At 31.5% G+C, this 26,108-nt stretch overlaps 2 protein-coding genes across 2 annotated transcripts in view; both read right to left on the bottom strand.

Moving 5' to 3' along the window:
- The window catches only part of LOC129955476 (ribosome biogenesis protein SPATA5L1-like), a 335,554-nt gene that overhangs the window by 127,707 nt on the left and 181,739 nt on the right, over positions 1–26,108 (bottom strand). The gene's annotated exons all lie outside the window — the stretch shown is intronic.
- Positions 14,171–14,698, bottom strand: LOC129962316 (uncharacterized). The gene has a single exon (XM_056076062.1). It carries the CDS (start codon positions 14,696–14,698, stop codon positions 14,171–14,173), a length of 528 nt encoding a protein of 175 aa, XP_055932037.1.

Raw genomic sequence — 26,108 nt, 5'->3', positions numbered from 1 at the left:
TAATATAAAGCGAATGATAACATCAATCGAGAGTACATAAGCGACGTTTAGAGTAGTTTTAACATTGTTATTTCAGTTACGTTGCTAACGCCTTTTTAGTATACAAACTTATTCCCGAAAGATAACCGAAAAGAGTGTATGTCTCATTTTTACTTTCTCGTATGCGCAGTATAGTGAATCGTCGAAAAATTCGAAGTCGAAATTTTTAAGAATCTCCACGTTTTAGATCTCCCTGAGTTCAAAAAACACATTTTTGGAAAATGTCCGTCTGTCAGTCTATCTGTCTGTGACAAAGTTAACCCAAAACCGCTTTGAGCTACACTATTGAAATTTAGTACAATGTCTTTACACCAAATATACAGGTTTGTAGCAACTTTTGAGTAAAATTTATTCAGAGGATGTCCATCTCTCCGGCAATTCCAGTACGATAATTACTAAACGAAGTGAGCTAGAAAGATGAAATTCGGTACACAGATTTACCATCTATTTGAAATGTTGATCCAAATCCAACTACGGGCTGACTTTCTGTCAATCTGTATTTTCAGAAACATATAAACGCGATAATTCAAAAATAAAATGATTTAATATATCAAATTAGGTATGAGATTTTATGACTATAAATGCAGATTTGTGGTACATGTTTTCTTTCAATCAATTGAAAACAACGGGCCTAAAACACAAATTCGATTTCCGGATACTATTAACCGCTTCCCAGGGATTAATCACCAAATAATTCGCCAAAGATAACAGGATATATTCAGTAAAAATGCTAAATTTACGCCAAAAGCTCACATTTCGAAGCTATTCTGTCCCTATGACGTCCATGTAAGGTGTCTTCTCCGTGACAAATTTATTACAGAGTATGCGAAAAAGTTTGGGGTCATTTTGAAAGATTGGGAAGTTTGGAAAGTCATTTATAAACCTCTCCCGCGGGTTTATAAATTAATTAGTATGGAAGAAAAGTTTGCTTGATTTATTTAGTAAAAATGGATATATTATCCCTGCATTTTCATGTGAAATTTGCTTTTCACCAGTATATAGATTTGCTTTTCATAACGTTTGTATAGGATAAATTATTATTATTTTTTGCAGAAAAAATTAAAATTTGCCTTTTTTATACTAACATTCGGGAGAATTGGTCAGATAAATAGATCTCCATGACATTATTTTGAAAGCGCATAGATTATATTTTCTTTATCTGAATTTTAAAAAAAGAAGATATTACACTTATTCAGTAATAATTACGAAAAATTTATTAATAACACTTTTCCTTGAAAGCAAGACTGTGGAAAGATGTTAATTTGACAATCTTACATGAAGTGTTCAACAAATCATTTGCAATTCTATCTTTCCCCATCTTCAAACAAAACAAAGAAGATAAGTCTGTAATCCTTTAAAAAATGCAGAATGAATGAAGCGTTCTTATTTACATTAGTCTAAAAATTTACCTCCACAATCTAGTCATAATCCACCTACCTGAATTTTATATTAGTACAGAGAAATATTTAATTTCTTAAAAGGATTGAAAGAGGGAAAGCTTTTATCATTTTACTTTTAATGTTTTGAGAACAGGAAAAGAGAAATTTAAAACTAAACAAGACACCGCTCCTAGTAGTATTTGTAAGATAACCGTATTTCAGATCACAATAGGAAAGTTTTCTTTCTTCCTCATTTACATGTATGCTTTTTCTTGTCTCAAAGATAAAGAAGAAGATTCTTTTTGAATATTGAGTTACCAGATAAGAAGGTTTGTGTACTTGAAAATGCAAAGCAAAGAAGATGTAGTGTATAGAAAGCAATTGTATTTCGTTCTGAAAGCGCTAACAGCATGGAGTTTCTTTCTAAAATTAAAAAGGCAGATTCTCTTATCTTTTTAAAATGAAGATATATACGGAGCTTTCAGAAAAGAGATAATGATTCAATGAAAGAAAATTTTTAATTTATATGTATGTTACCGTTAAAGCTCGAAAGCCGTTAATGTGCAGATTACCTAGCTAGTCTGCAAATTAAATGATTTGTTCCGTTAAAGTGCGAAATCGATAGTTTTCTGCATTTTTACTAAATTATGTGAACATTAGCGGCTTCCGTATCGCCAAAGTTTAAAAGTATGTTTTTCTCATTTCCTTTCCCTATTTCTTCCCTGGCAGGGTATCAAAAAATGCGACTGCAAATCTAAAATGTGACCTAATAGATATACCACAAATAGGTATGTTTGTCGCAAAAACTAATTGCTATGCAATTCAAAGTGTCACCAAAATTTAGATTGCACAAATAAGTATGCATAATTTTATTACAGCTTTTCAATTCGTTAATGCTTGATTCCATCAACATTGTTGTTTGCTTTATTGTACAGGGTGTCCCACAAGTAGGTAGCGTCTAATTTTTACAGATTCGGATAGAACACGTCAAGACGAGCATTTTAATATACAACATGTGGGGTCCCCGAATATAGCGCCATTGTCTTATTACACAAAAAAACGTTACTTATGAAACCGACCGTTTGTATTCCAAATTACGATGCACACGACGATTGCCCAACATGGAAGCTTTCCTGATTATGCAAATTCGTGGCAACCAATGAGAGGAAAAGCATGTCTGCAAGTGAATAAGCACATTCCTGAAGCGACATATAAGGCTAGAAAACATGTGTGATGAGAATGTGTCACGTGTTATTCGCTAAAAATTTCTGTGTAAATTTCATATTCGTTGTGGTTCTGAAATGAGAAAATACTCGAATGAACGTATTTTCATGGTGATGACTTATCACGAATTGCAATCATATTACAGTGTGGTGAAAAAATTCGTCAAACACCACAGCATAAATGGTACGACGATTGAAAGAATGTACAAAAGATTTTAGAAAACCGGCACTCTGTTGAACATTGTGTTAGCGAAAATGTGAAGGGAAAAAAGAGATGCGGGGAAGAACAGAACCTAATATTCAGAGAGTGAAAGTCATTGAATGACAGTGACATCCCATTCTTGCATGGCATAGACATCATAAACGATTATTTCTTTATGCAAGATAGTGCTAGACCTCACCGCACTCTCGAAACTTCGATCTCTTTGCTGAATATTTTCACGATAAACTGATCGAAATGGATTCCATTACGAAACAAATAATGGTAGAGAATGGTCACCTTCCTCCCCGGATCTCAACCCATGCGATTTTTTTATAGGGACGTCTGAAAGACGCAGTGTATTTCATCCAGCCCTCAATATTGAATGACTTGAGAGCAGCAATTGAAACCGAGGTCAAGAAAATTGGAACAGATGTTTTTCAGAAAACAATTGAGAACTTCGATTCCAAACTTCACCATTTTAATTGTTCGAATGGCCGACATGTCAAAAATCTAATGTATTAAAAGTTCTCAATAAACATTTATTTTCATTTGGTTTTGTTCTCATTTCTTGAAGTTTTCATGACAGAAGCCTTAATTAGACTATGACGCTATATTCGGGGACCCCACATGTTATGTATCAAAATACTCGTCTTGACGTATTCTATCCGAATCAGACAGAGGCTATATACCTTGTGGGACTCCCTGTGTAAACATGATTCTTTAGATGTCGAAAGATAAATAAATAAAATTATGTCAATTTCCTTAATTGGAAATATATTTCAAACCGTTTTATTCTTTGTATTGAAATTTTTTCAATTGATTGGTGATTGATTCTATCAACTGATGAGTTGATTGTGCGACTGCATTAACTTGATTCTTTGATATCAAAAAATAAATAAACAACATTTAATTTCAGTGTACAGAAACATTGCTGTTGTTCCAGTAAATATCTTATTTTCACTTTAAAGAGTGCCTAATAGGTAATGTTAAGATTAACGACTGTCTAGTATGTATGTATAGATAATATAGGTAATTCACAGATTACGTAGGTAATTTGAGAAATCAAACCATTTTCAGCAGTTTAACTGATAACCCTAGTTAATGTGCAAATTAGCTAGCTAATCTGCAGATTAACTGATTTTCGCACTTTAGCGGTAATATTTATAGTAGAGATAGGTGTTTACCTCTTTAGCGAAATGGTGTTCATATTCCTCCTATCAACTGCCGCTTTCGCATTTCCTCAAAATTAAAGAAATCCTGGAATAAAGAGGAAAAAAATCAAATCAATTCGATCACTCGGGTAACATAGATGATTCATGCTGCTATGTCGGAGAATGAAAATAATGGGCAAAATGGGAGGCATAAATATTTTTATATTTTGCAAATTGCGTCGAATTTTTAAAAAGAAAAGTTTGAAATTCCGAGAACATTATATCCAATCAGATGCCAAGGATAAAAGGTTCTTTTATTGGGAAAAATGTTGATGATTAATCCAAAATAATTAGGAGTTTATTGTTTCTAGTAGAACAGGATTTGAGTATGTTCGAAATAATTTAGAAAAATTAAAAAATGTCATTCAGATTTGCAAGTCTATTAAGAAGCAAGTTTAACAAATTTTACAAGAAGTGAAGCATTTCAATAAATTCAACAACATTTCAAGTTCCATAAACTTTGCAACAAATGGAACATTTCAATAAATTTTAGAACATTTCATGTCTGATAAATTCTGAAATAAGTAAAACATTTCAATAAATTCAGCAACATTTCAAATCCGATAAATTCTGAAATAAGTAAAACATTTCAATAAATTCAGCAACATTTCAAGTCCGATAAATTCTACAACAAATAATGATACCTAATAATATGTTTTGAATTTATAAGGAATCTGAGATACTGCCTCGTCATTTGATAATCGAATACATATATAAAAAAGAGAGTGATGTTTGAATGGCATATCTTGTATGGAAATCGGGGAGGTTTGAAATATCAAAATTCATTAAAATTTAGAAATTGAATTTTTTGATGAATACGTTATTTTCTTCGTGTGCTATATTTCGTGTATAAGGAAAAAAAACAACTAACAATATGAAGTTGGATTGAAACATGCTAATCAAAGATAAAATATAATCCTTCAACCTTAAACTGTCTCACATTTTTCATTTAATCAATATGTTTAAGTTTTATTATTATTATCAAGGTAATAGATTAATCATTCTTTTCTAAATTTTGCAAACCTTACAAATCTTAAATTAGACGAAAGGGAATCTACCGTTACCATCCAATTTGCCAAAAGGACTTTTTTATTTATGTTTATTAATTTACATATATACGTCCGTTATTCCAATCCGTTAATAATGTAAATAAGCAGAGATGAAAGACATAATGAAATAATGAGCGCTAAAGAAGTCGTATATTTCAATATCTGAAATTCTTTAACGGGAGCTCCTAAAAAGTTGCCAAATGGCCAATAAGTAATGACGAAATTTCAATTCACTCCGGAAGCATTTTTGCCCCATAGGTTACATGTAAAAAAAACCCTTTTTTTCTCATTAAATTTATGATATCTATCACGTAGTCGCTTAAAGAAAATTCATCCTTGGAAACGAACATTTTTAGACAAAAATACTTTTAGGATCTCTCTGACAAATTGTATGGCATTCAGTGTTCTGAAAGATAATGATTTTTGAAACAAATTCAACAATCTAAAAATATCAAACACAATTCTTCTTCGGAGTCCTTATGAATTCTTTTCTGGGCTAACGCAATTTTTCATTTTCTCTGGGAGAAAATTAAATATCTGTTCGAGAACATTTACAGGTGTTTTAAATTTGATTTTTTCAATCGAAAATCAATATATATATATATATATATATATATATATATATATATAGAGATGTCGGAACTGCTAACAGATCTTATATCCTGTATGGCGCCATGTTGCTTCACTGATCACATGATGCTTTCCCGCCATAATTGGCAGACGAGAGTTTGAAATAATGCTTTTATAGCTGTAATATGCTCATGTGTGTGTTGAGCTTTGAAAATTTAAAGACTGACAAAGTCTTGAATGATCATGCAGCATGGGCTTCGGCTAAGAGCGTCGACATGAGTCATCTTAGAACCAGTTCGATGTTCTATTTCGTAGTCAAAATCCTGAAAGATGGTATAGCCTTCTTACTGCCGGTCAGCAAACAATTAATTCTACATTTCAACTAAGTATCAATTCTACTCCATTCGAAATTCTGTTTGGAACCAAAATGAAATAAAAGTTCTTGAGATCATCAACGAAGAGATCTGCACAATCCAAGAAGAAAATCGCCATACTTACAATCTGCGTCGCAAACAAGTTCAAAAATTTCAATAAAATGATCTCGTCACAATCAAGTACACTCAATTTGGTCCTGGTCTCAAATTGAAACAAAAATTTCTCGGACCATTATGATTAAAATTAAAGCAAACGACACATGTGATGTTGAAAAGTGTGATTTCTTCGATGGACCACCGAAAACTTCAACTTGTGCAGAATATATGAAACAATGGTTCAGCAATATAGAACATATCACTTGAATTGTTTTTCAAAAGAAAAAACGGAACACTACTTAAAAAAAAAGAAAAAAAGACAATTCTTTTTCTTTTTTTTGTGTGTGTATTTGGACGATAGAAGACTTTCATTTTTTTTCTCTTCTTATTTTGTGTTATTATATCTTTATATGTTCAACACTAATATTATTTTTATTTTTAGTTAGTTATTTGATATTTCCAGTGCAAGCTATTGCAATGCTATATACTTATGCTGCCATGGATGGTATGACTCTTTTGTTTGTTTTATCTTGTAACTATTTCAATTTTGTATCTTATTATTTTTTCTGTATTAACTGTTTGTTTTATAATGTTTACTTCAATGTACTGAATACCTTAAGGCGAGGTCGCCTGTCCTGTCATGATGGCCTATGTGGGAGCTGCAAACAGATCTCATATCCTGGAAAGCGCCATGTTGATCACATCACATGATCACATGATGCTTTCCCATCCTAATTGGCAGACGAGAGCTTGACGGTGAGACGGTAAAACGTACCGCTCACGCTCATGTATTTTTTTTATATGTTTTATGTTGGCTTAGTAATGTTTTGTCCTTGTAATCTTAGTAAATATATTATCATATTAATGCATTAATGCTGGTCGTTGTCTTTCCCCCATATTATATATATATATAATTTTACTGATGCGTGGCCAAAACGAAGAAACTTTCGGAGTTAATTTCAATTTATTTTAGACTGGAGACATATGTATAGGAAAGAAATGATAAGAAGATGCGGTAGTCTACATCGTGACAAAAGAACAAAAGAGAGAGAGAGAGAGAGAGAAATTTATCCTCTTATTGATTATACAATTAGATTCTGTTAGAGATATCTTTGCCACGTGCCGACTTACACTAGGAAATCTTAGCTATCTTAAAAAAAAAAAAAATGTGTAGGTGTTAAGGATTTTCATCTCTTTGCACTCGATGTGGGAACCACAAAGTCAGCAATTCTGTTGAGTGCGTGTTAGAAATTATTAAATAAAAAGAGGAAATTGAATCAGAAAATAAGAGAACATTTTAGAATTAGTTAACATGAGCTAAGAAAAAAAAATTAGGATTTAGATTAAATTAAGAGGTATTATTATATGTATGAAATGACAAGAAGATGCGACAGTCTACATCGTGACACAAAAATATAAAAAAGAAAGAGAGAGAGAGAGAAATTTGCCCCTCTCTAATTGCCAATTTTGGGCTAGCGCTGTCTGGATTTTTTCAGGTTTCTCCATTCGGTGTGAAATTGTTCAGGTTCAGCCATATAATCCTTCAAATGTTGCTATATTAGAAAAAAAGGAGACATTGCCAGATCACGGACCTTGCAGCAACTCTTGTTCTAATTTAACTCCATGTTCAGTGCAAAGCAAACTGCCTGAAACTTGTCCATTGTGTGGTACTTTGCTGTCCTTAATTTAATGAGACAAGCATCAAATCAGAAAACTATTACCATTCTGTAGAGAAATTATACCCTTTTCAGACATAGGAAAGAGGATGACAGTTCTGAATGCATTATTACTTAAAAATTCTTCAAAGTAAGGAAAAAATATTTTAAAATATATAAATTTAAAAAGTTTATATTGAAGCCCTGTTTCTGCATGTTTGAATGCTATGAATGACAGAAATAAAGTTAAAAAGTAATTTTTATCATACTAACATTTTTTAACATTGAACAATTTTTAATCTTAACAATTTTTAACATTTTTTAAAATTTTAATTAAAATCCGATTTTTTTAATCTTAATAAAAATCCGATTTTTAAATCGGATTACCGAAAACTTCAGATATCATCCACTGTCTAAATTTGTTGATAAATAAGTTTGCCAAATGAATTGAAGGAGTGAAAATTGAGGGAAGGAATACTCCCCATAGTACTGAAAATTATCGGGAAATCGGGGAATAAATAAGTTTAGTTTTATAACGGAAAAATCTCCATTTTTGGAGACATGGCTTTTGTTAATATTTGAAGGCTAATGAGGCAAGATGTAACGTTATTCAATTCAGCTAAAATTTTGACAACCTCATTTTAAATAATATTTATTGTCGGGCATATTAACTGTGTACTGAGTGCGGTAATGTGCATGATAAATTTTTCGAAACCTGTTGCATAACAGGCCGTTTGATCTAAAGCTATCAAATTTGGCATATAATTGTATTTTGGTTAAAAAATAAATAAAAAATTTGGCTTAGATTTTTTTAGGCAAAAATTAGTCAAAATTGTAACCTTTTCTAAAGCATAGTATTGCACAAAAATCACTTCTACACTCCCTAAAATAATAAGCTTTTTAATAAAACAATTTTTTCTTTTATTTAATGATTTTTTCAATAAAATGAGAGGAAATAGATATATATTTTAAGTACACTAAAAATATTTTTCAATGGATTTTTAATAATTTTTTATGTACTAGATTTATTTTCCCACACACTCCAACGATATAAAATACATTTTGGTGCAACGGAGTCAAAGCTACTGATGATGAATTTAAATACAGTTTATATTTTTATTTAAGAAAACAATGAAAGAAATTTAATTTTGCTTATAAAAGAAAAGGCCTTAAATCAGTGAAAGAGAAGTTCATCATCAGAGAAGCTATGATGCCGAAATTAAAATGTTCTTTTATTTGGGGAAAATGTTGATGGATAATTACAAATAATTAGTTCATTGTTTTGAGTAAGATGGGATAATATAGAAAAATTAAAAAGGTAATTGAGGTTTGCAAGCCAATTAAGTAACAACATGTCATTTTTGAACCGATAGGAAATCATTTAATAATCGTTCCAAAATGGGAATATTCCAGGAGATAATAGAAGCACAAACAAGGAAATTTTCAAAGACGTTAGTTATGAATATGAGACATTTTTTTTTAAATAATTGAATAAAGTATGTCTGATATGGTCTAAAAGTTTCATTTTGAGATCATTATGCAAAACCTTGCATCTAGCATGCCATGGGGAATTTGTTTCACTCCCTTTTTATTCAATTTAGTTTCACATTTCTAAGCATTTTGAATACTTTTCTAAGCACTTGAATTGAATTGATCTATACATATGTTATTTAGTTTTTTTTTATTTCAATAACTTTGTAAACTTTCTGTTTTTTTTAATTTTATGAATTTAAATACAGTCGAAAATTAATGAAAACTGGCAATCAGTTACTGAAATTTGAGTGGGTGAAGGGGTGGCGTTTAAATTTAATCTTGCTATATTTAAGGTGGAGGTGGGGATAACAGACAATCTTCGGTGACGTATTTAGGGGTCATGAACTTTCAAACTTTCAAAATTGACGAAATCGGTAAATTAGATACAGTAACCGGGTTTCCGGCCCAATGTGGCGAAAGGACAGGCCGGATAACAAAAAAACCCGGATAGGCCGGAGTTCTATGAAATTTCTTTGCTCACCAATACCAGAAGACAAAATTTTTATATCAAAGCTCAGTGTTACAATACGCCTTTTCTCTCTTTTTATTAAGTCCAGCATTTATCTCAAGCCACGTAGAATGCAAACGCAGCCGCGGCCCGGTGAAACATAAAAGCAGTTACCGGTAACGTGTCGAGTTAAAATAGAAAGCTTTGTACTGGTAATTTATATACTGTACTGCAAGAATTTATTAGAGAAAAGTAAGTTAAAGAATATAAACTGTTCACATTTTAACATGAATTCCATTCACTTACTGAGGTATAACTATAAAAAAAACATTAGGCCTACCCAAAGAACGATTTACAAATCCTGTATGTACCATGAAGTACGTACCAAAATGAACAACGAGCAGAACGCTGTTCTTTTCCAGTCACAACTTGTATTTTGAACTCGACCCGTAGAAGGAACTTAGCAGGCGCCCGCTTCTAATGCCGTGGCAATGTTGCCAATGCAATCTCTTGCCTCCTTCAATTAGTTACGATAAAGAAAACTAGGCTGGATAGAACGGAAACCGGATAGTTGGGAATGTACTGTGTTTTATTTGATGTTTACCATTGGAGAACTCAGGTGACACATTTTCCTCTCGGAGAATGTTCACTAAAATAGTATTTTTGAGATTTCTCTCAAAAATGAACGTGACCTAGAGTAGATCTCTGATGAAGTATCTACAGTGTCTCACAAAAGTGATGGGACACTTGTGCTTTACAAAAGGAAATTGTAATAAAATAAATTAAAAAACATGTAAAATTTTTTGTGGGTGTTTTTCATACTTAAATTTAGTAACAATTATTACATAACGTACATTTTGTCAAAATATTAAAATATTAATTTAATAAAAATACAATTGTTTAGAACGGAGCAAGTAATAGCTCACATAAGTGATGGGACACCATTAGATATGCAACAAAAATAGTCTGAAATAAGCAATAAAAATATTTTTGGTGGTTTTATTTTTACTCAAAAGCAATTGGCAATAATTTATAAAATCGTCTGCAGTATTTCTCTCCAGTTTGTTTTGGAATTTTTGTGTTTTTTAGCTCTGTGCAGCCATGAATGCTAAACGAAAAGAAACTTCGCCTGAAGTTCGAAAATTAATTATTAATTTGCATATTGAAAGCGGAAAATTTATTAGAAAAACTGCTGAAACAGTTAATTGAGTCATTCAACAGTTTTCAATATCATTAAACGATATAAAAAGAGTCATATTATTCAGGATAAAAGAAGACCTGGCCGACCATCAAAGCTATCCAATGGAATAAAGCGAATTATCGTTCGAAATATTAAAAAAATCCAAGAAAGAGTGCTCCTAAAGTTGCTGCTGATTTACAAGCATTATATGGAATAATTGTTAATCCTGAGACTATTAGAAGGGTAATTCGATCTGCTGGATATCATGGTAGAGTAGCCAGGAAAAGATTCTTCGTAAGTGAAAAGAATAGAAAACTCAGACTAGCTTTCGCAAAATCCAACATAAATAAGAATTCTGATTATTGGAATAAAGTTATATTTGCTCATGAGAGTAAATTTAATATATTTGGTTCTGACATTAGAATATTGGTGTGGAGAAAACCCAGGGAAGAATTTCGCAAACAGAACTTGGTGCCAACAGTAAAACATGGTGGAGGAGGAGTTATGGTATGGAGGTGTATGTCATCCGCTGGAGTTGGTAATCTTGTTTTTATTGACATGGATCAGTACAAGTATATTGACATTTTAAAGCAAAATTTGAAATCTTCAGCACGAAAATTGAACCTTCATAACGATTTTAAATTCTACCAGGACAATGGCCCTAAGCACACTGCTTTGAACATTAGACTCTGGCTGCTGTATAACTATCCTGAAATAATAAAAACACCACCACAATCTCCAGACTTAAATCCAATAGAGAATATTTGGCAAGAATTGGAATCAAGAATTCGTAAACACACCATTTCTTCAAAACAACAATTAAAATCGGTGCTTCAAGAAGAATGGGGTAAAATCACCCCAGAAATCACAAACAAATTAGTTGAATCCATCCCAAGAAGATTAAATCATGTTTTAAAAGCAAAAGGAAATCCAACAAAATATAAAAACCTTTTAAAAAGTAAAATTTTTTGATAAATATTTGATGGAAAAGTAAGTGTCCCATCACTTATGTGAGCCATTTTTTGCTCCGTTCTAAACAATTGTATTTTTATTAAATTAATATTTTAATATTTTGACAAAATGTATGTTATGTAATAATTGTTACTAACTTTAAATATGAAACACACCCAAAAAAATTTTGTACATGTTTATTTATTTATTTTATTACAGTTTCCTTTTGTAAAGCACAAGTGTCCCATCACTTTTGTGAGACACTATAAGTGTCATTAACTTTATACGAAAAAAAAGGGGCTAAATAGTACAGTGGTTGTGTTTATGGGATTGGTTCTTTGATTTTTACCAATTATTTTATATATCTAGATTGTAAACAAACAGCTTGTTTTCGAAAGTGGTTAGTGATATTTTTCTATGTAAAATAGCATAATCGTCCTAATATTTTATCACATGGGATCCCCAAGATTGGTGTACGAGAGACCTGCTCGGTCATATTGCCCAAATAATATCTATTTGATAAAATATGTATTTTTCTTAAATGGTTTTAAAAAAAACTACTAATTTTTAAAAAATTCACAATCATATTCTTTATACTTTACTTTTATTAGTGAAGTTTTAGCAAGTGTTGCAGATGCTCAGATTTTTTTAACATAAATTTATTTCCGTTTTCTAAAATATTAATTTTTTTAAAGGCTTTTGTTTAAAAAAATAAATAATTCCATTTCGTTTATTTTTTAAAAGTCCGTTGAAAAGGCAATCTTGTTTTCCTTTGCAACACTTAAAAAATAAGAACATATTTAAAATCTTTTTAATAGTAAAAAAAGATAAACAATTCGCATATTCAAAAACAAAATATACTCTCAAAAACACGTCATACATTAAATTGGTTCTATTTCTGTTTATTAAAACTCTAAACACTGAAAAAGAAGGTAAAAAAACATTTTCTAATTTTTAGCGGCTGTATACACCGAATAATTAGCTTATTCCATCAGACAGAATTAAAACAACAACAACAAAAAAATCAACAAACAAGTTGAAGAAAATCTAAAACATTTTCGGCGCTTTAACAAATAAGCTTTATTTTTTTTTGGTTGCTATAGCAACGACGGAGAACGTGACTCGGTTAAAGACTGTAAACAGGATAAGAAGGGTTAAATAAAAATAAATTTGATTGGACCCGTCTAGCCGTTGCTTGTGAAAAATGCCCAGCAGTATCCAATTAGAAGTCGTAAGACTTCAGGGCTTTTAGTTGCTATTGAATCTTATAAAATATTTATTAAGGGTAATTTTTCTTTTTCCTTTTTTTTCAAGCTTTCTGAAATCAATTTTGACAAAACAAATTTTGCTCCCACGTCAGTTTAAATAAATAAAATAGATTTAGGTTCTCACATTTGGCATATTAAATCAGTAGTGGAACACACTTCTAAAATTCTTTAAATAAATTTATGTTTTAAGAAACTTTTATTTACTCATATTTAATGATATGAGGAGGAAGTCCCTTTTTTATTATTAATAGGTACCTGATTAGAAATTCTCACAGCTTTTAACTGATTTTTATAGTGCCAAGAAAAAGCTAAACGTTACTTGAGGACTTCAAATAGTTGGTGCATCTGTCGTTTTAGTTTCTTTCTTCTTCATTTATGAAGCATATAATGAAAAAAATACTGTCATTTTCAAAAATTAACAATTGAAAGTTTGACAAATCTTTAGTATTCTTCAAATTAATTTTCTTTTACTTATACTTGTCTGCGTTTCTTACTTATACTTGTCTGCATTTCTTACTTATACTTGTCTGCATTTCTTACTTATACTTGTCTTCTTGTTAGCACTATAAGTCAACAGCAATCCAGGAGTATGGAATTTGGTTCATAAATCTTTATACCAAAATTGAGCTCCAAAAGTGTCTGTGTATGTTTTTATACAAAAATTTATTTATTTATTACAAATGCCCAGAAAATTGGCTATGACGCCATTAGATCTCTAGCCTTCTAATATTTCTAAACTTTGCTGTTTAAAAACGCAAGTGCAGAGCACGAGTCAAAATGAATAGCATAAAAAATGTGATGCTGTCTGCACAGAGGACAAAAGGGAGTCACAAAGCTCAGGCCAATGCAAGTATGCCGGCAAACAGTCATGGCCTGTAGTAAGGCGGAAAAGTGTCACAGTTGCAAACTGGTATCAACTGTATATCCTCAAGCAGTGAAGCCCATGGTTTACCTGCAGAGTCACACAGTTTTCTCTGCTTTATTCTGGAGGCTTATTTTCTTTTTATCAGGAGTTTGACTGAATGAAATGAAAGGCTTTTCAAAGGTCTCTGGACGACTCTTGGCCCCTTTTTGGCGAAAAAGTCGGTAGCTTCGTTCTCAGGATTCCCGTAGTGAGCTGGGATCCATTGGAAAGGAACAGACATTGACGTTGAGAGTTCTCTGCACTCCTTTATACGGGTATTATCTGTGCATTGTCTATTTGCAAGAGATTGAAGAGCAGACAGGGAGTCTGACGAAATAACCGCTCTGCAAAATGACGAGGGGCGGATAGCTAGTTGCTTTAATGCGATATAAATAGCCTCGATTTTGACATCGTAATGGGTGGAATGAGCTCCTATTGGTGCATAGTATGAAAAAAGATCACAAGCCACACCGACTCCCGCTCCGTCTTCATCGTTAAGCATTGATCCATCTATGTTGACATGCAACCAAGTGTCTCTAGGATATTTATTTTCAATGGTAGATAGAGCAAAGGCACGAACCTGTTGTTCGCCCATATGACTCTTATTAATCTGCATATCCAGCTTCAAACACACCGAGATTTCTCCATACCCCAAAGGACAAACAAGCCTACAGAGAAGTTGAGGTGGACATTCATATCAGTGGCTGCAGAATAAGTATATTGCATAAACCCCTTTTGAGATTTGAGATTTCTCTCTGTGTTGATGTCGTAATCCCTCTCAAAAGTATTGTTGGGGAGGCGAATCAGCTTTTTTTAAAGGACTGCATTTCTTTCATTTATGTTTCTTATTGGTGGGTTTTGAGTTAAGCACTGCATTGCTAGAATAGAAGTGGTTCTTACAGATCCCGTAATAATACAGAGAGCTTGGTTTTGAACAGTTTCAAGTTTTTGTTGTTGTTTCTAATGGCACTTTCCATGGACAAGTTTGCTGACGAAGTCAGCGATTTTAAGCCAAGGGAGCGTCACTTGTTTTTTAGTAGCGCCAACTAGGGCCGAGAGTACGTTTTAACTACTCACGTATTACATTCGCTTGCGCAACCCTTTTTTACAGGGGAGGACACATTCACACATCTCACAGAACAGATGAAGAACAACCACGCCCGAACCGGGATTCGAACCCACGACACCCAGATCACGGGGAAGACGCGCTAACCCTATGCCATCACACCGGCCGTTTCAACTTTATGAATAGTACTAGTAACAGCAGACACCAGAACTCCGCTACAATAACTGAAGATTGGCTCTTTATACAAAAATAGTTATATCATACCATGTGTCAGCCCGATTAGTGAATAAGAAGTCATTGTATAAGTAATAAAGTTTTTATTTTTATTATGAATATAGCAATTGAGTGGAACTGAGCTATCTCTTCTCCGATGACGAAACGTACTTTTCACAGGAAGAACTACTGTTCTTTTCAATATCTTGAGACAGCCACTTTCTGACGATTCTATCTCATTAAGGAGTGAGAAGCGGAAGGATGAACGTATTTCGGAATTCTTCGTCCTTCTTTGACCTTTATTTTCGCCCTATTAGATACTTTTTTTGTTCAATTTTCTTTGCACGTGTATGTGAGTATCGTGTCGTTTCTGACCGCTTTATTTTAAGTCAGTCTGCAAATAATCCGAGTTAACTTTATTCTTAAATGTAAGCATCTGCTCGTTTCATCTTTCCTCTCAACCCAATTTTGACGAATTAAACCCATCTTAACGCATGCGCAAAAGCGCCAAAGGTTGTAGAATTCATTGACAAACAATAATTGTGGCCGCTGATGATCGTTATAGTCATACTTTTATTTCTTTTAACTTATGCTGTCGCGGAGCCGGTCATTCAAATTACCCCGGATATCAATGGACGGGTTTATTCCATTACAAAAGCGATTACATATAATAAAAAAATCATATACACTCTAGTCACCACGATTAATGAATAAGAAATAATTGTATAAGTAATAAAGTTTATACTTCCTTGATGTATATAGCAAATGAACTGAACTCAGCTATCTCCTCTCAGATGAGGGCACTTTTAATAGGAAGAGTTAGTCTGTGGCCGGTGATGACCGTTACAATCTCACCCTTGTTTTTTAGTTTATGCTGTTTGAAGGCAGTCATTCAAACTAACCCGGATACCCAGGCATGGTGGGGTTTATCTCTTTAAGCAAGTGATAAAATAATATGAGATTTCGGGGTTAGTGAGTGACCAAATCGAATTCCAACTACTATAATGAGTTAGATATGCAGGATGATAGTAAAACAAATTCCATTGATTAAAAAGGAAATTCTAGCCGAAAGTTGGTTCTCGTAGTATCAATTAGCTCAATCCACAAGATGTGGTGTCCTTAATTTAGTGCCCTTAAAAATGTCTTATTCTGAATCGCTTACTTGGACTTGAAATATAAAGAATGGGCCCGGTACTAGAAAAGAACAATTTTAAAGAACAATAGCAACCATTAAGATCAAAGTCACTCAATCTTCAAACTTTCACATCGGGCAACTAACCCCTGATGCTTTTTTATTTATTACTGATAATATATATAATATACATATCGATTTATTTCTGATAATGTATCATTTATTTCTGATAATGCACATAGTAATTCAAATTGGTAATTGGCAGTAATTGGCCGAAAATATTACAATTATTGAAAAATACAATCCGACGGGGACGCTCTCCCCCAAACTTTCTCGCATAGTCTTTAATGCAGGTGTTACCATTATCTTTAATGCAGGTGTTATCATTATCTTCCTGCATCCTTGTGGATCTTGGGTAAAATCTGATTGTTACGAATTCTCAGATTTTTATTTTCAGACTCTCACACATGAGACTTGTGTGCTCCATTATATAGTAAAGAAAACCGTACCTGTATATTAATTCCATGAATTGCGTGTGTTATGAAATGTTGATCTGCGGCATTCATCTAGTGTGCAATCTTTGGCGATTTCTTTTTATTTCAGCGATGAATTGTTGCCTTGTGTTTAATACGCGGGCACTAGAAAATCGAATATGTGTATTGGACACTTTATTCAGACAGATTGAAACCAGAATTTAACATAAAACTATAAATACAGTTATATGACCATATAGCAAATTTTATTTATTTAGGTTATTCTTTTTCAGGAATATTGTTTTTGCATAGATTCGAAAGTACAGAAGGACTGAACACTGACTCTTCGATAAATTTGGTTGAAAGATTGATACGCATGTGTACTTCAGATTTTAAATCTGTGCACCAAATTGCATACATGTAGTTCTTTTCGTTTTGTAATTAATTTGTTTTCGGATAGCCTGACAGACAGACTCTCATTGATTGTATTTTGTTTACATTTTGATGGAAATCTAACAATTTGATTTTAACAGTTCAGATACCAAATTTCATCCGTCTAGTTTAAAGTATTTTTGAGCTAGAGTGTTGGCAGCTAGACACACAATTGTTATTCCAAAAATGTGTATTTAGGACTCAAAGTGTTCTGAAAAATGGAGGTTCGTTCCAAACTTCGAGTTTGAATTTTGTAACTATTACAATATTTTATCTCTATATTCCTATACGAGAAAGCAAAAATAAAGGAAGATCTTATTTATAATTATCAAGAATGGTAAGGAAAATCTGTATGAATGCGGTAAATAAAAACTGAGGTTTCTATCGAATTTTGGTTGAAAATTGCCACCGGGAAATATACAAAATTAAAAAAAAATTCTCATTTTCTATTTAGTGATTCTTTAACCCTGTTTGGAAAAAGTCTGCTTTCACCATACTTGATTGAAATTGACTGAACTTTTTATTTTCTATAAACAACTACTGAACAAGGGTGGCATCATTAAAATTTTCAGAGAAACTTCCCTATGCAAAATTTTTAAAATTATTTTTAATTCTTCGGCATTTTAGATAAAATAACATTTTTCTAATTTCAATCGGCAATTTTGTAACTTTAAATCTTTATTATTTCTTGTATTATTTTCTATAGCGATCGAGATTTGAAAAATTATTGATGCTTTCATTGTAATCACTTAAATAAATCAAAATAAACTAAGTGCTAAATTGAAATAAAATCTACAATAATCAACATAAAGTTCCCTGAATTAAATATTCTTTAACAAAATATCTATCTTATGAAAGGCTTATATTGGCGGTAATTTTTAAATACCTTACTGGGAAAGTCTTCAGTTGCTTTAATATTTTTACAATTTTATCATGTTTCTTCTCTTTTGCTGATGCCATTAAATAAAATTCTGTGAGCAAATCGAAATAACATTTCTCCATTCAAAAGAATTTTCTTCTGAAAATAGTTTTTAGTTTCCTTTCAATATTTTAAAAAAGAAAGCATTTTGTAAGAAAATTACTTTTTCTACATATTTTGTATTGAATGGAGAATTCCAGCAATATAATGAAAAAAAAATTCCTAAAAAGCAATTATTTTTTCTTTTTGTAACTCATTTTCTCTGCTTCTCCTTTTTTATTTGAAATATTCAATCAAAAGAAGGTTTAGAGTTTCATTTTTCCTCTATCTTTTCAACGGAATGATTTGATGTTGAAAATTAAATGAAAAGATTTTCCATAAATTCATCTTCCAAAATAAATATGACTGTTCTATTTTGATTTAAATGTCATATATATTTTGAGGAATACTTTTGGAGTACCAAATTTATTTCTTTATATTTAAAAGGGATAGTTTACGGATCGTCATATCCAGATTAACTGATTTATTTTAAATAAATATCCAATGTTCAAGTTTAGATGTAGTCATTTGATAAGGATGACATTTAATTGCACGGGATGAATTTTCTGTCATTTTGAACCAACAGTTTTTTTCTACAAAAACTACAGAGGCAGCATTCTCATTTTTTTTTCCTTTTTATATATTATTATTATTATTGTTATCAATGCAATTATGCATTGATGAGATAATTATTTTCTAATAAAATAAGTATACTTATAAAATCATTTTTTATGAAATAAATCTATTGAGATAGTTCTTAATCGATAAAATCAGTTAATTATGGCAGATATTTTTTTTTAATAAAATTAACTGATTGAAATTGTTCACTTTTTACAAAATCAGTCCAGTAGGATAGTTAATTTTTTACAAACTCAGTTATCTGATACAATCAGTTTTCGATAAAATAAGTTTACCAATATAGCTTTCTGTTAAATCAGTGATTGAAACAATCAGTTTCAGATATAATCCGTTCAATGACACAATCAATTTTCTGTCTTCATTCTCTTTGTCAAATGAATATGACGTAACGTTAAGGAATCTTGCTAATGTTTATAAATCCCATTGCCGAATCTAGAGTTGATTGTGGAGATTTTATATATATATATATATATATATATATATATATATATATATATATATATATATATATATATAAAAGACTGAGGGTACTGTTGTTGTATACAGTATAATTAATATTAGATTAATTAATTTGATTACAACAATATCTTCAGCAAGGTGATTAGTATTCTCGATAACGCCGGAACTCTTCAGGCAGTCAATATCGAAAATAGTAAAATTTGATTTCTCCTGCTATGAGGTAACGTTAGGGTATGGTTTGATTTAATTATATAAACGTCCTGTTTGGAAGCAACACGGATGCTATTTGGGGACAGATTTCGTAATTTTTATCCGCATCGGAGAGGGGGTGACACCTGAGCTGACACTCCCTCTCTAATTTTCAGCACCACACCAACGCAATGATATCTGGTCCACAGTGTCAGATTTCATGTGCACAAGGCATATATACATGACGAATCTTTAGTGGAATCGGCTCTCGAATTAAGAAACATCCGGTACTAATATCAAGACTTACTACTAGCTTACCTTCTCTGTACCTGGAGGAAACGTCCAGAGACGAATTATTTAACTGAGAGTGCGTCCATCTAATAAGTTCTAAATATGACACTGCGCATAAAAAATGAGCATACGTAGAATTTATTCAATACAGTATTTTCTAGAGAAGTGGCAAAGAATTACATATTTAGGTTAAATCTTGTATAAAATCCGATATCATGCATATCCGTATGTTTCTACATTCAGTGCATTTACGTTCTATTATTGTTTTGTGTCTGTACTTAGAAAGTATTCATTTATTTTCTATGCTGTCTTTTCTAAGTGCACTAAAATTAGCCTCCATACCATGATACATCCATAATAATGTATTAAATAATCAATAATTACTTTTTGAAGCAGGGGGAATAATCTCCCGAAATTTTCTTGCATGTTCTCCAGTAAAAATTTTACCTGGCAGGGATTACCTAGATTCCAAGTTCGGAACTATTCTATGATGAAAAAAAAAAAAAAAAAAACTGGAGAAAATTATAATGAAATCTATAATCTCAAATTTCAAGTTATCATGTGTCTCAATTAATATAAGTCATTAACCAATTTAAACCGGCTTGAAACAATCACGAGACTTCTCTATCGGTCCTTCCATCTCTCTCTCTCTCTCTCTCTCTCTCTCTCTCTCTCTCTCTCTCTATATATATATATATATATATATATATATATATATATATATATATATATATATATAATTTTTAAAAACTTTTATTTTCCATGTTTCTAGCTGGCAAACAAAGTTTTGGAGCTCGATCGATTTTGAGATGAAATAATAGGCTATGATGTCACAGTTCTACGTCAGCCTCGTAAAAACGCATCTGCTGTCAAAGAAGCATACGTAATAATAAAGCAATATTGGTAAAAGCAGGTCAACCTTTTAAAAACGCATCTGCTTTCAAAGAAGCATACATAATAATAATGCAATACTGTTAAGAGCAGGTAAAAAACATATATGCGATTAACAGATGATGATGAAACTTGCCATTTATGTTTTATTCATTGCCTCTGCGATTTCGAGCTTCAAAATATTCATTGCTTACATGATTTCGAGCTTCAAAACCCCCTAACCAAAACAACATCATGTACTCACATGATAAAAAGTCTTATCCCTTTGTATAACATTGTGGATCGGTAAGGCCACGAATACCTTACATGGTAATGATGACAAATAATTACGAAATATAGATCTTTGGCATGAATCTAGCATTTTTATAAAATCTGTCATGCGAATATGTATTTTAACGCTTATTTCCCCATCGATTGAAACCCAAATTTGATATGGAACACTGAAAAGTGAATATTTAATTGTAATTTGCGTAAAAAGTCAGAAATTAAAAAATATATGTTTTTTTTTCATATTTAAAATCTTATTTTCATATATTAAAAACTTTTTTATTCCATACTAGCCGCCTTTGGCGACCAGCCGGTTCGCCAATCTTAATGCTCGTTAAAATTTTAATAATTAACTATTTTATGTAATTCCTACTTTAATAGCTTCTTCATTAAAATATTTTAAAGCTTCAAATTTCAATTCACTCAGAATATTTATTATAAAGGCCTTCAGTCATAACGTAATCTGTATCTATCCAATTTTCTGTTAGCTCCCGTAGAATTTATGCTTTAAATTAAAGTGGAAAGGATTAATCTGCAATTAATATAATAATATTTTTTACTGAAACAAAGCATTTTTTTTTTTTTTGTAATATGATTACTGAAAACAGAGTCACTGAGCATTTAAACCTAATGGGCACTAAAGAATATCTTTCTTAATTTATGTTACATCTCAAGAATTTGTCAACAAAATTTTCTCAGATTCATCATGAACAGGTCGATTTATTAACAATGTTTAATTTTAAATGCATCAAACATTAAGAAAATAAACAGAATCGTTTAAAATAATCGGTCGAAAACAGGTTTAAAAAATTACTTAAAAAACGATGAACTTAAACTAATATAAATACAATTTAATTACAAAAGCATACTACTAACCTAAAAATAATTTAAATCAAGTCCGCGTCCGTTGAAATGTAAACAATCAGAATACAATGCGCATGCGTGAATTTTCAACTCCAGTTACGGTAACGCAAATGTGTGAATTTTTCTACGCCAGTTGGGGTAACGCTATGTAGATTAGAAATTTTTAATTTCCTTTAATCTGTTTTGTTTTAATTCAAAAGTACTTCAGAATGAATCTGAAAGATCGATTCATTAACAATGTTTAATTTTAAATGCAAAAAACATTAAGAAAATAAACAGAATCGTTTGAAATAATCGGCTGAAAAATGTTAACCCTAGCCTCATTGCTGTTGGGAGAAAAAAAATCTGAAGCCTTACTCATTTGGCGGTGGGGAAAATGGAAGATTTTTTTGGCGGGAAAGTTAGCTTTTAATTAATAATTAAAATTTCAATAAAAGCTACCCCAGGCGCACATTTCCGACCTCCAAGGTATACACGTACCAAATTTGGTAGCTGCAGGTCAAATGGTCTTTTCTGTGGAGCGCCAACACACACACATTGAGCTTTATATATAAGTATAGATATTCTATTTCCAACTTTTCAATACATTTTGCAGCAATACATTTCAATTTTAGTTCCTGAAATTTTACTCTAATGCTTTAGGACGATAATTGACGCATTTTATTTCCTGCACGTTTTCATTGCAATACAATATATAAATATTTTAATAAACCAGCATGGGGTCACCTCAAAATTCTCTCACGTACTCTCCAATAAAAGCATTACCCTTCTCTGTCCGCGTAAAATTGGGGACTTCAGGTAAGGCCACAAATACCTTACAAGATATAATAATAATAAATAATAACCTTATATATAAAAAATTTATATTTTAATAACAAAATATAAATTTTTGGTGTGAATCTAGCATTTTTACGAATCTATCACGAGAATATGTATTTTGGAGTTTTTTGTTTTCCCAATTATTATCACATATGGACACGGAGCTATAGTTGTAGTCACGCAATCACATACTGAATTTCATTCATTTAGTTTTTGCTTTTAGGAATTATTGCGTGAAAGTACAGACGGGCAAACCTTTGACAGATTTAGTTCAAAGTTTAATAAAAATATACATTTTAGATGCTAATCAGTACACTAAGTTTTATCTGTATTTGTATTTGAAAAGCCAGACTTTCTTTAGAAGGCTTTCGTTTAAAATTTGACAGCAATTTACAAATTTGGCCGAAAGTTCCTAAAATAAATTTCATCTGTCTTCATCCTAAATAAATGTTCCTAAAATAAATTTCATCATCATCGGACAAAAAGGCCTAATGCCAACAAGGTATTTTTCGAATTCAGAAATGTATAAAATGTGGAGATTCCTCAGAATCTTGAATTCAAATATTTTGATGATTGTAATTCTTCTCTATACTTCACATGCGTGGAACTAAAAATAGTCGTAAACATTATTATTAAAAAAATCTCCCTTTGAAATAATCTAGAATGAATTTTAGATAGTTTATTTGAACTAAATGACTTCAAACTTAAGAAAGTTGGAAAGAATTCTATGAGATCCGATACAAATCATGAAGGTAACGTTAGATAACATCTGAGGAAGTTACTTATAGTTACTTCAAAACATGCTTTATTTAAATTTACTACTGCTCTAATAAAATCAGCACTTTTACATATTTTTTTTTTATATTTTAACCAACAGAAAAAAAATGTCTGATACAATGATAATGTTAATTTTTTCATCCAATCTTTATCTCAATCATTGAATGCGGTGGCCGGATCTTTTTTTTTTGTGTGTGTGTGTGATTTCATACTCATCATGCCGCTATTACTTCGTTCAACTGGAATATTGAAAGAATAAAATATTTGATAAGAAATAATAACACAACTAACTATTTTTGTTACATTTTATATTTTGGTTAAAACATTTAGTGTTTTAATATAATTAAATATTCGGCAGTTACTGGCAGAGATTCCAAAAACATTTTTATATTAGAAATATCTATCGAAAATTTTTAAATGGCAACAAATGTCTTTTCCTTAAGTCGAAATAGCTCATAATATGCTGTTAAATCAGTTTTGATAAGAAAATTTTGCTGAAGTGATTCACATAAAAATGTTTAATGTGGTGCAAGCACGTAAAATGTTTTTATAATGTTGCGAAAACACCGTGAGGATTGAATAAGGGAAGAATAATATGTATGAATTATTCTCTAAGCAAAATAAATTTTGAGCATTGGATTTGGAGTAACGTTTGCGTTTGCACATGAAATAAACAGAAAAAAACTGTGATTTAAATTGCAGCATTTAAGATTAGAAAGTATTTGACTGAAGTAATTCATTTTTTTTAAAAAAAAATTATAGCTGTATCATTAAGCATTTCTCCGTTTTTGTCTTTTACACACATTTTAATTGAGTTCCTATGCCACCGTAATAATATGTGTTTTCATTTTTTTAAATTAAGGTAATTAAATGAGGTTATTGGGCAGATATTTTTTGCACTCTCATAAAGGAAGTGTACAGGAAGAGAAAATTATGTCTTCGTTAAAAAAAACGATTTGGAGATTTCTATGAATATCTACGATTTGAACCTATTCGCCAAGGAGTACACAAGTGTATCTGTTTGTCCACGTGACAAATTATTTTTGTAATAATGTTCGTCTGTGTGATACGCGAATAGAAATGAATTATTTGTTTGAAATTCTATCAAATTTTTAATTTTATCGTCTGTTTAGAATCATCATGCGTCAAAGAGTGGACTATCTGTCGAGTTACTTATTAAAATGTACATGAGTGCAATTGCTTAAAAATGCATCAATCAAATGAACTTTGACATGAAACTTGCATAAATAGCAAATCATACCTTCACCACGGAAATTGGAAAGAAGAGATTCTGCCGAATTTTCCCCTTTTTGACATTTTTGAGCCCGAAAACCACATTAGTGGAATTAAATCTCTGTGTATGTGAACACTATAACTTAAAAAAGCGTTGACCTAGATGAAATTTAGAATTTAGATTTTACACCAAATTTGTAAATTTCTATCAATTTTGGACGAATTCCATTTACAGGAAATTTATTGCTCGTCTACCTGAGCTCAAATAAAGGAATAATTAGACGAAACCGAGGTTAGTTATAAATATTTTTTTCAAAAATCATTACAATTTTAAATGTGCTTGAATTTCCTTCATTGTAACTTCTTTCATTGATAGTTTAATAATTCATTCATAGTATGTATAAAAAACATTCAGCAATTTTGGAGATTTTAGTGCCACAAATATTCTTACAAATGTTCGTAACTGTTATAACTTCCCCGGGCAAGTTGTAACAGGCGAGGGGCAAGTTGCAGCAATAAGAATAAAAATATTTTCTCTTTACTTTAATTGATTAAAGCACATAAGGTATTGGCAATTATTGTCGCTTGACATTCTGATAATAAAGGATATCAGGTGGTTTAAAGAACTATAAAGATAAAATTATCTAACCAATCAGCATAAAAATTAGTCTGCATAAGAATCGCAATTAATGCAAGCACACGATAGATTGCTTCACATCTCACACATTTTGTACCCACATTCTGCAAATTAAGCAATGCCCATTTTCTTCAGAATTGTTGGCCGTGGCAGCTTGTTTGTAATGTCTAGGCTTCGGAGCCAGAGTGTTCCTGGTTAGAGACCTAAATTCGTCAAAAAATCACCTTCTAAGCAGCTTCTTTTATGTTATATGTGGAGTCTGAACATCTTCTACCGCTGGCGTGAAGGAGAGGGAGCACCAGTCCAAGTCCTCATCATCTAGTCACTTTTCAGATTTATGTGGTCTTCTCAAAATTATCCTGTCATTGCTTCTTTATTTTCAGAATCTGTATACACGTTCTAAATCCTCTACTTCACTCTTTTTACACTTGTTTTCTCTTTTGGATTTTGTTTTTCTAGATCTTTCTCTTCTTCTTATCCTATCTTCTTGTTTTCATTTCTTATTAATTATGTAATTATATTCGTTTTCCCTGCTTCTTTATCCAGTTGGGTGATTCAGGAAAGTTTTATTTTTTAATAAATGGGCCTCTGCTCGATTCTTTTTGGAGGGGGGGGGGAGGATGCGAATCCTCTGAGGGAGGCCGTATTCTTCATAACGCGTGCTAGCATTAAAAGCAGAAAATCTA

This window comes from Argiope bruennichi, chromosome 2, assembly GCF_947563725.1.
Source record: "Argiope bruennichi chromosome 2, qqArgBrue1.1, whole genome shotgun sequence".
NCBI classification, from domain to species: Eukaryota; Metazoa; Arthropoda; class Arachnida; order Araneae; family Araneidae; genus Argiope; species Argiope bruennichi.
Note: the sequence above shows the minus strand (reverse complement) of the source record. Positions and strands in the feature narration are given on the sequence as shown.

What these genes read in the sequence shown, in the direction of transcription:
- LOC129962316 (XM_056076062.1), bottom strand. Translation starts at nt 14,698, where the DNA reads ATGCAGATTAATAAGAGTCATATGGGCGAACAACAGGTTCGTGCCTTT.